This window comes from Gorilla gorilla, chromosome 2 (genome assembly GCF_029281585.2).
Source record: "Gorilla gorilla gorilla isolate KB3781 chromosome 2, NHGRI_mGorGor1-v2.1_pri, whole genome shotgun sequence".
Classification (NCBI taxonomy): Eukaryota; Metazoa; Chordata; class Mammalia; order Primates; family Hominidae; genus Gorilla; species Gorilla gorilla.
In genome coordinates, this window is record NC_086017.1 from 47837869 (window position 1) to 47851205 (window position 13337).

The 13337-nt window shown below is 44.8% G+C and overlaps 1 protein-coding gene across 4 annotated transcripts in view; it reads left to right on the top strand.

Annotated features, from left to right (window-relative positions):
* Positions 1 to 13337, top strand: part of CTDSPL (CTD small phosphatase like) — a 122816-nt gene that overhangs the window by 72950 nt on the left and 36529 nt on the right. For all 4 annotated transcript variants that reach the window (XM_031009405.2, XM_031009404.2, XM_055381281.1 and 1 more), the window contains exon 2: positions 12558 to 12712. In XM_031009405.2, coding sequence (XP_030865265.1) covers positions 12558 to 12712 — 155 coding nt within the window. The remainder of the gene's footprint in view (positions 1 to 12557; positions 12713 to 13337) is intronic.

Consider the following 13337-nt stretch of genomic DNA (forward strand, 5'->3'; position numbering starts at 1 on the left):
TGTACAAATTTAGAAATAATAGAAAAGTATAATCACCTTAGCCCCGTGATCCAGAAATAGCCACACTCAACATGTTGGTATATTTTACATAATCTCTCCTTCTGAAAACTTACACTAATTATTTTATGGGAAGCAAGAGTTACCATCTTTGCTAAAAGTAGCAGGGAGCTGTGAATTGGGTTCCCCAAATAGGGGGTTGGCCATATGTGGATGGCGTAGGTTAAAACTACTTGGAGGAGGGAGGCTTGCAGTAGACAAGAGGTATTCCTGGGAAAGTGGCGCTCTTTGAGCTATCTCCAGAAGGATAACAGGAGCTATTCCTTTTGAATATATCAGTCATTCTCATTGTTCTGTGTTTCCGTCCATATAGTCATTCACTCAGTAAACATCTATTATTAGAGGCCTATTTTATACCAACGTGTTTCTAGGTCCTAGGGGACTCAGATATGAACAAGATAGGTAAGGTCCCTGTACCCCTGGAGCCTACTCTCCAGAGCTTGTACAGACATTCATTACCGACTTACAGACATAGGGTATGTGTGCATGTGCCTGAGATGCTTCATCTAATACTGACCACAGACACTTCCCCGCATGTCTTCATAATGATCATCTCTTGTGGCTACACAGTGTTCCCTCCAGTTGCTATGTGCTGATTTTATTAACTATTCCTACTCTGTTGGATATTCATATTGTTTGCATGAATACTTCATAGTCTTTGACACGTTACTCAACTGCTTTTCAAATGAATTGTCCCAGTTTACAGAGCAACCAGCAACATGTGAGTGAATGGGCCTGTGCCATGAAAATCTCACCACCATCGTCTATATGTTTTTATCATTTCTATTCATTTAATAGGTTAAAAAAAACGGGGCCTTGTTGTTTAAACTTCTTTTATTTGATTATTGTTAAATTTTAACCTTTACTTCCTCTTAAGTGCATTATCTGTTCACATCCTTTGTTCTGTTACTTATTTTGGCTCTAAATGTTATAAACAGACTCTGTGCAGTGATGGCTAAGGGCTCAGATTCTAGACTCATACAAATCTGGTTTATGTCCAGCCCTGCTACTTAGAAGCTATGTGACCTTGGTCACAGGGGTTTAGGGAAGTGCTGAGGCAAGGAAGGGCATTTCCAGCAGAGGAGCTCTTCTGAGAAGCAGAATTAGTGAGAGGTTGGTGGCCTGGGTACATTTAAGGTGTGGTGGGACCTTGTCTGGCTTCATCTAATAAGGCTACCAGGAGTATTATTGGTTTGTTCTGGAGTAGTTTTCAAACGTGGCATTTGGAGTGAAGGCAGGCAGCATTGGGCCTCAGATTCAGAGTTTCTCTATGGAAATTAGATCAAAACCTACAAGAGTGCCAGGGAAAGGTAGGGAGGGGCAAGTGGGAAAGCTGGGAGCCCTGGAGTCAGGCTGTTCTGGCTTTGAACCCCAGCAATCCCAATGCATAGTTGAGAATATGTACTTTGAGTCTCTGTTTTCTCATCGGAAAATGGGATGGTCATGTCAGTGTTGCATACTGTGAAGACCAGAAACGATTTATGTCAGGGGCTTTGCACACACAAATAAGGCACTCAACAAATATGGGTTGTTATGAACCCACAGTGGATGGGGAAACACATCTGCCTTTGTGGAAGATGAGAGCAGAATCCCTCCTGACCATTGTTAAGCCATCAGCCTTGCTCCTTCCCTTGGTTTGTCACTGCTGGAGGGACTACTGCCAGTACTGCAGTGGGAAAATGAGCTTTCAAAGGTACGTTTCTTTTATAGAGTGTCCGGTAGGAATTCCCTGGGGACATTTATCTCATGGAAATAGGAGAAGGACTGACTGGGTATCTCAAAAGGTGACTCTTAGTGACTGAGTCTCTCTTCTAGAAGAAAAGGATGTTTGGATTCTCAGCAGCCACATCTGCTTTTGAACTCTGCGGTTTGTGCCCTGGCCTCTTACCACTCCCAACACTCCCCCTTTTATTCAAACAGAGGACAGTTGTGTTTGTTGACCACTCTTTCAGGGTGGGAAAGGAATGTAATGTATGCATAGACTGCCCAGAATTTCCTGTTAGACACCCATTCCAAACCACGGTGCTGGGATGCATTCCAGAGATTACAGCCCAATTCTCAAAGAGAAGAAATGGCGCATTCATTTAAATGTCCCTGGCCTTCAGAAAGAGTTCCTCCTCTCCCCAGTTAAAAAAAAAAAAAAAGGTGTTTAGCTTATTCTGTAATAATATAGTTGTGAATTCAACTCTGTGATTTCTTTAAGGTTGTAATGGCTCTGACCTTCCCACATGTGAAGAAATAGCCTTCACTTGGGCAATTTCAGTGTTCAGTTTTGTAGCATTAACAGCATTGATGTCCCCACTGATGCTTGGTACAGAGCATATGTTTAATGTTCTGCTATAAATACTTGAACAATGTAAATCTGCGATGGATTACCTTCCTAGTTCTGCTCTTGTGATGAGAAAGAAGCTAGTTTGAGGGCAGGCTTTTGGTGCTTTGAGTCATTAGCAGTACATTTGCTAATGAAATGAAATGAAAACCAGACCTGGGCAGTAGTTAAAGCAGCAAAAGCAGATTTTATTGAAAACTGTTGCAGTAGAAGGAAAGAGACATCAGTCCAAAACCAGGCTCAATTCTGAATACAGCATGGACAAGTGAGTACTCACAGCCAAGGAGTAGGGTGGGAGTCAGTGGATAGAAAACTGCTAAGAGGAAACATCAGAGGTAGGGGGGCTTGTGGCTTATCTGACTGCTATGGTTTAGACGTGGTTTGTCCCCACCAAAGCTCATATTGGGGTGCAGTTGCCATTGTAGTGGTGTTGGGAGGTGGAACCTAATGGGAGCTGTCTGAGTCCCAGGGACAGATCCCTCATGAGTAAGTAAATGCCATCTGGCCCGAGTGAGTTCTTGCTCTTGTGGGACTGGATTAGTTACCTTGAGAGTAGGTTGTTATAAAGAAAGGCTCCTCCTCACGTTTGCCCTCCCTCCTTCTATGCATACCCCCTCCACTTTGTGCTTTCCACCATAAGTTGAAGCAGCGCGAGACCCTCGCCAGCTGGGCTACCCAGTCTTGGACTTTTCAACCTCCAGAATCGTGAGCCAAATAAACTTCTTTTCTTTATAAATTACCCAGTTTCAAGTATTCTGTTACACCAGTGCTAAATGGAATGAGGCACTGAACTAACAGGATTCTTGATGAAGACAAGCCAGGGTAGATCAGTCATCACCTGGGAGATGGTGGAGGGTGAGGAACCCAATTATGTATCAAGAGCAGTCAGATATGGAGGATGGAGGATTCTTGCTAAACTGATTTAGCAGGGATATTGCTAAATTTGGATTTTACAAGGAAGTATGCAGGTGGACCTAGGAGTTTAGGAGTTTGACTGAAGTTTGGTCAAGCAAAGAATCTTTGTCAGTGTTAAGTCAGTTTTCTTCTGAAAATTTTATCATGCTGGGTCTTCAGGGATCCGGCCCCTGTGCCAGGACATTTATATTGTGAGAGGCTGGCTCGGCACCATAGAAATGAAAGGCAAGCCTTTGTTTTCTGTAGCTACCAAGTTGTAGTTTCTTCACTTGAGGAGAAACTTGAATGATGAGGGATGGATTCATAGTGAGTAGCAAACATTTCCACCTACATTCCAGCTACTCTGATCTTGTCCTGAACTCCTTTGATTGTGTAGAGGTGTGTGGGGTGCTGGGAGTTTTAGGTCAGATCACAGATAGGAGAGATGGAAGCTGTGTATGCGTGTGGGTGGGTATGCTCAGGAATGTGAGTATGTGAAGCTCTGAATCGGTGCAGACCTCAGAGGTTTGGGTCCTGAAGCCAGGGGTTAAGGATGGTTCCAAAGCCTCCCCCATCTTGAATCTAAACCAGATCAGAATGAAAGAATTATAAAAAGTCACTGGTTATATGGCATGGGCAGATATCACACTAATTAAGAAATGCTGGCTGTTTGGGGTCAACGTTTCAACTTCTGGATACTGAAGGGAACCAGTTAGGTCAGGAAGTACAAGAGAAATGCACCCTCAGCCTATGATGTGAGCTGAATGTGGACCCAGTTGTGCCTCCATCTATTGGCATAAACATAAACATCTGTTGGGTAGCTCTTTAGACCAGTCTTCTTGGGCCACCGAAGGACCAAGCCCCACTGTCAGCTTCAGTGGACTTTGCCCTGAACATTTCATGTTTTTTGTTTTTTTGGTTTTTTTGAAATGGAGTCTTGCTCTGTTGCCCAGGCTGGAGTGCAGTGGCGTGATCTCGGCTCACTGCAACCTCCGCCTCCTGGGTTCAAACGATTCTCCTCCCTCAGCCTCCCGAGTAGCTGGGACTACAGATGCATGCCACCATTTCATGTTTTTAATTACAACACTTTCTTTCTAACCATATTTAATATGAGATTTCATAGAAAAGACCTGAGTCCTAAGGTTTGTTTTAAGCCCCACATGTGGAGCTGCTTTTTTGTTTATTTAGTTTCTATCATCATTACTGTTATTATTATACAGAGAAAACTTTACTGGATAGGAGATAAAGTTCTAAAGAGCTACTTAATGTTCTAAGTTTAGACTTCACATAACCAAAAACAAAATGGATCTGCCTACATGTTTTTTCATAAAGCCAGGCTGTTTTTGTGAGGACCGTTGTCTGGATACAAGCTAAATTCTCCGTGTTCACAGTGAGACCCTGCATTGTACCTAAACCAGTCACAATTTTTTGTTATGTTTGAAGCTGCTGGTAGATTTTCTCTCTTACACAAACATACATGTTTTCACTGTGCCCATACAATAGTCCTGTGGGGTAGGGATTATCATTCCTGTATTATTGTTGCTACGGAGGTAGGTGAGGTCACACGGGCTAACATGTGGCAGGGCTGCGACTTGAACCTAAATGTAATTCCAAAGCCTGTGTTCTTTCCATGTAACTTATATTTAAAGTCAATTTCTGAATAAAAAATTTCACTCTAGGCTCTTAAATGGCAACCTGTGTAATTTGCAAGTATCCTGGATCTTGGCTGCGTTGGTCATAATTTAAAGTTTAAACTCAGTAGTTTTAATTACAGAGCTAAGACAGTGACATTCATGGTACAAATCTGATCCCGTCACTCCCCTTTTCCATAACATCAAATCCAAACTCATCTCCATGGCTTGCAAGGCCCTTGCTGTCATTACTCCTATCTCATACTCCTTGCTACTCCTTTGATTTCTTAAATGTTTTGTGCTTTCTCTCACACCAGGCCTTTTACACATTGCTGTTTCACCTGCTCCTCCCACCACAAAAAAATTAATGAAACTTTCAGCCCAGCTTCTTTCAAGAAGGCATTTCTGGGCTGGGCACGGTGGTTCACGCCTATAATCCCCGCACTTTGGAAGGCCAAGGCAGATGGATCACAAGGTCAGGAGTTCAAGACCAGCCTGGCCAATATGGTGAAACCCCATCTCTACTAAAAATACAAAAATTAGCCGGGCTTGGTGGTGGGCGCCTGTAGTCCCAGCTACTCAGGAGGGTGAGGCAGGAGAATCACTTGAACCCGGCAGGCAGAGGTTGCAGTGTGCCGAGATCGCACCACTGTACTCCAGCCTGGGTGACAGAGCAAGACTCCGTCTCAAAAAAAAAAAAGCTATTTCTATACCCCTCCCTACTCATAGTCCCCAGTCTGGGCTATGTGCTCTTCTTTGGGCCCCAAGAGTGCTCTGCACTTTCCCATCCTAAGAAGACTCATTGTGTACCAGAAGTACATATTCAAATGTCTCTCCTGCTAGATGTGGGCTTCATGAGGTCTGACCCCTGCCTATGTTGTTGGTCAATGCTTCTGTACCACCTAGCATCAGAGCTTACATTTTGAGAGACAATCCTTTCCATTTCAAATCACATAAACCCAATTATATTGGCTTAGGAGCAAAAGGGAATTTGTTTACTTACATAACTGAAAATTCCAGAAGGGTCTGGTTTTAATAAAACCAAGTCCTCAGACAGTGTCGTCAGAAATCTGTCCTTCTTTATGACCCAGCTCCTTTTTTCTCAGTTTTGGCTTCATGCTCAGGTAGGTATTTCTTACAAGGTGCAAAGATGACTACCAATTGCTCCAGGCTTATATCCTGCCATGTTAAGAAACCCAGCAAAAGGCAAATATCTCTTCCAATAGGGCTTGCATGAATCCTTGCAGAGTCTTTGGTCCAGGGTGGGTCACGTGCCCATCCCTAAGCCAGTCATGTGGCTCAGATTGGCCAGCCCTTGATAAAGAACAGAACATTGGTAGGGTGAGAGTGGTTCCCCAGAGGAAAATAGAGGAACTTTTACCAGAAAGAAGGGTAATGGATTCTGGCAGACAAAAAATGTCAGATGTCCACTACACTCACCATCTGTAACTGGTGCTTTGAAGATACGGGTTCTTGCTGCTGGGCCAGCACTCTGCCTAGAAGACCAGGGAAGCATTTGGAAGGCTTCCTGTCTTGTCTTTAGAGAGGAAGGCAATTGTCTATATGTGCACTTTAAGCTGCCCCATTCATAGACCCTCTGTAAGCCTATTGCTGGCAGATAGGAGGTCCCCAGCCCATGGGAGGGGGCAAGGGAGAAATGTGTATGAGTGGGAAACAGGGTCTTAGTTTGCTGGGCTGCAGTGACACCAGGGCCAGGGGCCTAGGCAGAAGCATTAGCTCTAAGGGCATATCCAGGAAAACAGGGCCACATGCTACCTGTTCCTCCAGTGGATACACAAGGACCATGCCCCACATCTCCAGCTCTTCACAACCCTCTCCAGGGTTTCTGCTCCACCCGAGTTTGCGCACAGAAATGGAGAAAGTTAAGTCTTAGGATCACCTCATCTATCTCTATCAAGGATTTCCCTTTACTCTGCCTGTGGGGTATCTGTGCCCATGGCATCTTTGTGTGCTGGGACCGTCTATGGGCATGCTTTCTTTCTATCTTTTTTTCTTTTTTTTTTTTAAGACAGAGTCTCACCCTGTCACCCAGGCTGGAGTGTGGTGGCGTTATGTCAGCTCACTGCAACTTGTGCCTCGGCCTCCTGAGTAGCTGGGATTACAGGGGCCCGCCACCACACTCCGCTAATTTTTGTATTCTTAGTAGAAACAGGGTTTCGCCATGTTGTCCAGGCTGGTCCCAAACTTCTGGCCTCAGGTGATCTGCCCGCCTTGGCCTCCCCAAGTGCTGGGATACAGGAATGAGCCACCTCATTTGGGCCGGGCATGTTTTCATTGACAGGGATAAGGAGGAGAAAGAGGGTGGTCCTTCAAAGCAGGCCTGCCCCGGGCTGAGCCTTGGGAAAATGGCAGCATGTTGTAGCCTATTGGGGGACCCCGCAGGGGAGACTGCTGGGTCAGCTAGCCACCTCTGTGGTCCTCCTTGCATGGTCCTCCTCAATGCTCCTTTCTGATGTACAGCTTGAGGTAAGAAGTCCCTGGAACCAGATGCAGACCCAGCAGGCAGAATGCTCTGCAGAAGAGAGCCAAGCTTCAGCCCCAGAGGGAATTAAGTAAGGGGATTGGGGAGGGAGAGTGTATGCTTCCTGACCTCCACTTGAAAGCATTGTTCTTTTCCTAAGGGAAAACAGCCCCCAGCAGAGCTCACTGGGACACGCAACCCCTCCCTTTTCCTTCCCCATGTCTATATCTAATTTTTAGAGCAATTGATTAAAATCACTTCCTGAGATTTTTCTAGTTTTGCTTTCTGAATTACAGTTTATGTAACCAAGATCTGTTATAGTGAGTTGTTTCTCCTAGTTGTCAGATAGCAGAGAAAAAAATGTACGCCCGCAGAATCCAGCCTTTGATCCAGCGTTCCTGGAGAACCCTCACTCATTTATGAAGCAAAAGCTTTTATGAGACTATAATAATAAAAGCTAAAATGTATACCCTGGGTGTGGTGCCTCACAACTGTAAGCCCAGCACTTCGGGAGGCTGAGGCAAGCAGATCACTTGAGCTCAGGAGTTTGAGACCTGCCTGAGTAGCATGACAAGACCCTGTCTCTACTAAAAATAGAAAAATTGGCTGGGCGTGGTGGCACATGCCTATAGTCCCAGCTACTTGGGAGACTGAGGTGGGAGGATGTCTTGAGCCCCGGGGGTAGAGGTTGCAGTGAGCCAAGACTGTACCACTGTACTCCAGCCTGGGTGACAGAGTGAGACCCTGTCTTTAAAAAACAAACAAAAATTATGGAGTGCTTGCTCTATGCTAGGCACTGTTATAAGAACTCATTTAATTCTCACAACAAACCCTAAGATGGGTATTTATTATCCCCATTTTACAGATAAAGAAACTGAGGCACAAAGAAGTCACACAACTTGCCCAGGTCCTGTACTGTTGCTGGTTGAGCCAGATTTCGCACCTAGGCAAGTTGGCATTGGAGCCCACATTCCTAACCACCACACATTTTTCTAACTTGATGGGCTTTACCTGTCATGTCAAGAATTAATTGTGGGATGCAAAATCAACAGCAGAGAGACAAGTCTAAAAACAACTGTAGTGGACCTGAGCCAGGATAGGGCAGAGACAAGGAGTTGCTAAGGATATATTTAAGAATCGATTAGGATGTCAGAACCAACAACTTAATGAGGGAAAAGGACAGATGTCTAGCTTAGGATATTGGTACCCTGAGTGAAGAGGGGAGTGGTGAGCCCCATTTAGATATGCCGAGTCAGAGGCATCCAGAGGAGATGTCCAGCAGACAGGTGGATGAACTGGCCTGGCCCAAAGACACAGCTCAGTCATACACACATTCATTTGGGAGTTTAGTGGCCAAAGAACAAATGATCTCCATGGGGCGGTTGGCGAAGGCTTCCTGGGTGAGGTTGGCTTTGAGCCAGGCTCTGAAGAGCAGGATGCTCTGAGAAGTGGGGAAATGGGGGGAGGAGGAGTGGGAGAAGGGATGTCAGTGTGATGAGGAGTCTACCATGGAGGAAGCTAGGGAGTAAGGTGGGCAGGTGCTGGGTTTGGGTAAGGGAGGTTATCAGGGAAAAGTGACAGAAAACTTTGGAATGACTTTTGATGACTCCTTCCTCCTAAGTCTGATTTTTAAAAATGAATATCGTTATGGAATATTTTAGACTGACGTTCATAGTTGCTACTCCCTCCTTTGCTCTTCCAAAGTAATTTCTTAAAACCAATGTTATGGGGAGATGTATGCATTCAACTATCTTTAATATCCTAAAAGACCTTGTTCTTGGATACCTGGGCCACCAGGAGACCTCTCATGTGTCTTATCAGTGGAAACGTAAAGGGGGCAAGCGAGGAAAGGTGGTGAGAGGTAAAGTCTTGGTCAAAGCAGAGAAGCAACAAGACCCCTTTTGTGTGTACAAGGAGGATGAGCGGTGGAGCTGGATGCCAGATGAGAAAGCCAGCAGGAGCGTTCTACTGGGAAAAGGACACTTCTTTGGTACCTTCTTTTCACATGGGCCTCCTCTGGTTTTGAGTTTGGTGGATATGTTCATTCTTGTTGATATCATAGACCAGGAGTGGCTGTGGGCCGTGACAGTAGCCACATTGCTTCTGCAAGGCTGAGAACACTGCTGTTGCCTGGTTTGTGTCACAGGCTTGGAGTGTAGAAGCGTAGGAATTAGGCTGAAGGTTGAGAATTAGAAGGAGGATATGGTTTAGAAATAGCACAAAGTTGCCAAAAGACAGTTTAACAAGACTGTTTACTCCCCCCCCCCATTATTAGAGCAATACATAATTACCAGAAAACATTTGGAAAATGTGGAAGAAATGTAAACACTTATGGTCTGACAATTAATTACTGTTAACCTTTTGACATATTTCTTGCAAATCTTTTCTCAATTATAATCTTTTTTAGTTTGCTTTGCTTAGTTATGATCAAATCAGATATACAATAATATATATTAACTTTTTCACCTAATGTTATGACGTCAACATTTGTCCATTAAACTGAATTTTTATTTCATGTGTCAACCAAAACTCTCTTACCAGTTTATGAGCAAATCAAGGACCTTCTGGATAGTAGCTGGGGGAGAGAAGTAGCAGCTGGGGCTGGAAGGCAGTAGGGTCATTAGTCCAGAGCACCCACGTCTGGAGCCCTATTCAGGAACAAGTGAATGCTGAGGGTGGGTGAGGCCAGTGCTGATACTGAGGAAATCCTTCCATTTACCCTTCCCACTTCTCCTATTCTGAGAGTTCTAGACCAATCCAAGAGTGATTAGAAAATTAGCCACTGAGCCTCCAAGAGGTTCCTGCAGGCCCTAGAACTAACCTTATTTGAAAGGAAGAATCCTGGAACCTCCCACAGCTGTGAAAATGAGACCACTTTGGCTGCTTCACTCTTTACACAGAGAAGGAAAGACCTGGGTAAGCTCCCTTTCCCTGTCTGGAAGCACGATGGCCTCCCAGGTGTTCAGATAACTAATTTACTGACTCTGTTAGCAGTGTGTAGCTTCTGTACAGTAAGTAATCATGTGGTAGAAATTATGAGTAGTGTACTGGTTCCAGGTTTATGATTTTTTTAGTATGTAAGTTCATTTGTTAATTAGTTAGTTAGTTATGGGGAAAGTTCGTGTGATCCAAGGATGAAAATAGGACCTGGGAAGGTGCTTTCTGCAGACTGCTCAATGTCTGAGACATGAACAAATAGCTTGTTTACTTGCAGAGGAATGTGCTATCAGCCAGGGAAAAGATTTTTTTTTTTCCCCTGACTAAATTATCTGGGTGTGGCATAAAAATTAAAACACCCAGAGTAACAATGAAATGGTTTAACGAATCATTTATATTAAATACAAGTTTATTTCAATGCTTTTCTCTCCCTATTTGGCATGTTCCACCTTCTTAATCTAACCTAAGTTGTTTCAAGATTGTATTCAGCATGGCACATGGGGAAATCACACACTTTGGAAACAGGCCCACTTGGGTTTGAATCTGGCAAAGGAACCGACACAATCCTGCTGTATTTTCTCAATAGTTGTATTTTCTCAGCAGTAAGGTGGAAGCAGTAAACCTATCTCCTTAGGAGTATGCGAGATGAGGTTTGTGAACTATTGGGACCTACAGGGTTGGCCCTTGGTAAACAGTGATTATTATCTCTTCCCACACTGCCACTTAGGCGGCCCGCATGCCTGGCGGTCCCAATGGCCTTGTCTGGCCTGACCTGCCTTTGAAGTGAGACGCCTGAAATGAGATGGCTGGTACTCTATGACAGGCACCCAAGGATCCTTGAGGAAGATAAAAACAGCCAGCTTTCTCAGAGATTTATGGTTCTGAAGCTCATCTTTAGTAAGTGCGGATCTTAAATTCATACTTACTGGGCCATTTGCCCAAACCTAGGGTAGAAACCATTCATATCTGTGGAGTTGCTGGAATAACAGCTTTTCAGTCCATTTTCAGAATTTCCATCTGAATGCACTTAGTTTTGCTGCTGGCAGAAGAGCACCCCCAAAACATTCAGCAAAGGTTTTGTGATCTCTTGGGAGGAACTAGGTGTTACACAAATCACTCGTAAGTGCACAAAAAGAGGAATTGTGCCAGAATTGCTTTTTGGGAGAAGAGATAAGCTCCAACAGTTATCATGTGGACTTAAATCATTTCCTGCTCTGGCAATTTTCCCATTAATCCTAAGCATGGTCCCTTGCCTGCGGCCTCTTCTCAGAGCACCACTGATCCGCCCAGGCATGGCATGTGGTGGGACAGTCCCGGCTGCATTCCCAGGCAAATACTCCTGGCCCCAAAGTTGTCAGTCCTCCCCTGAGGGGTGTTTTTCATCTATACTAATTTTCACCTTTTATTCCTGACTTGTGGCAGCTTGTCGTGAGCCTTGGATAAACAGAAAGGATGTGTCACTCCCTCCAGTGCCTTAGTTCAGAGCAGGCCAGGGCACAGTATTGCCCTGGATCTCGTGAAGATGGGCTTTGCCCTGGCTGGCCCTACTTGGGCAGGAACATGTGTTCTCCATCCAACATCTCCTGCTGTTTATGTTTTTTAAGTGTAATGGAAGCCTTCAGCCCTAAGCTCTGTGGATCCAGGCCCCCACCAACTTCTTGACAAACTCTTGGCGAGTTTAAGCAGACGGTTCTTTTGTGCCTTTACATATCTCATTTCTTAACCCACGAAGTTAGTCGTTTCCATAGTGAGCAGGGTATGTCCAAGAACCTAGATTCAAAGTGATTCTTTGTTGGTATCCATAATGGAGAGATGCTTCCCAGGGAGTGTCAAGTCTGATTTGTGCCTGAAAAGATGTTTGTTTTGAAGTAGTGCTTGGTGCAGGGTGGGAATACTTCATCTGCTAGGTTCAGGAATGCAGATGGGGACTGACCCTGTGGGTGGGTCAGTTAATAAGCAGGCAGCCCCTGCTGGGCTGAGGTCAAAGGGATCCTGTCCAGCCAGAGGGATTGGACTCCCATCAACTAGCTGGCTCCTGGGATTCTCACATTGGATTCACAGTTCTTTAGAGTAACTTCCAGGAGCCCCTCATCTTCTCCTGCTGAGCAGGCCCTCAGGGCTGGAATCTGGGGTCTGGGGGGCAACTGCACACTCAGATTTTTGCATTATATTACAACTATCAGTACATGCTGCAGTTGGCCATAGTGTGCTCTGTTTCTGTTTCCAGCCTCCCAGTGCAACGTCAGCTTAAAGAAGCAGAGGAGCCGCAGCATCCTTAGCTCCTTCTTCTGCTGCTTCCGTGATTACAATGTGGAGGCCCCTCCACCCAGCAGCCCCAGTGTGCTTCCGCCACTGGTGGAGGAGAATGGTGGGCTTCAGAAGGTCAGTACTGGTGAGGAACTGTGCCCTCCATAAAACTGCAGCAGTGGCATCTCTGTCCCATCCTTGATGAATATCCTTAATAAGAATATGCAGAGCCAGGCGTGGGGGCTCACATCTGTAATATCAGCACTGAGGTCAGGAGTTCGAGACCAGCCTGGCCAATATAGTGAAACCCCATCTCTACTAAAAATACAAAAAATGAGCTGGGCGTGGTGGCAGGCGCCTGTAATCCCAGCTACTAGGGAGGCTGAGGCAGGAGAATCTCTTGAACCTGGAAGGCGGAGGTTGCAGTGAGCCAAGATCCCGCCATTGCACTCTAGCCTGGGCAATAAGAGCAAAACTATGTCTCAAAAACAAAAAACAAAAAGAAAAGAATATGTGATAGTATGTGTACAGCCATTTACTGAAAGATTTGAAATTACCAAGAAAAGTAACCTTTTTTGATAAAGGATATCTCATTTAGCAACTAAGGATTATATTTGATGGGAGTTACATTAGTCACTTCACATTTTTATAACATTCTCTCTTGGGAAGTTGAATGCATGAAACAGTTAAACAACCAGTAGCAGACTCACAAATAGATAAAAAGAGAAACAGACATAGAGAAGAGCTAGCAATAAAATAA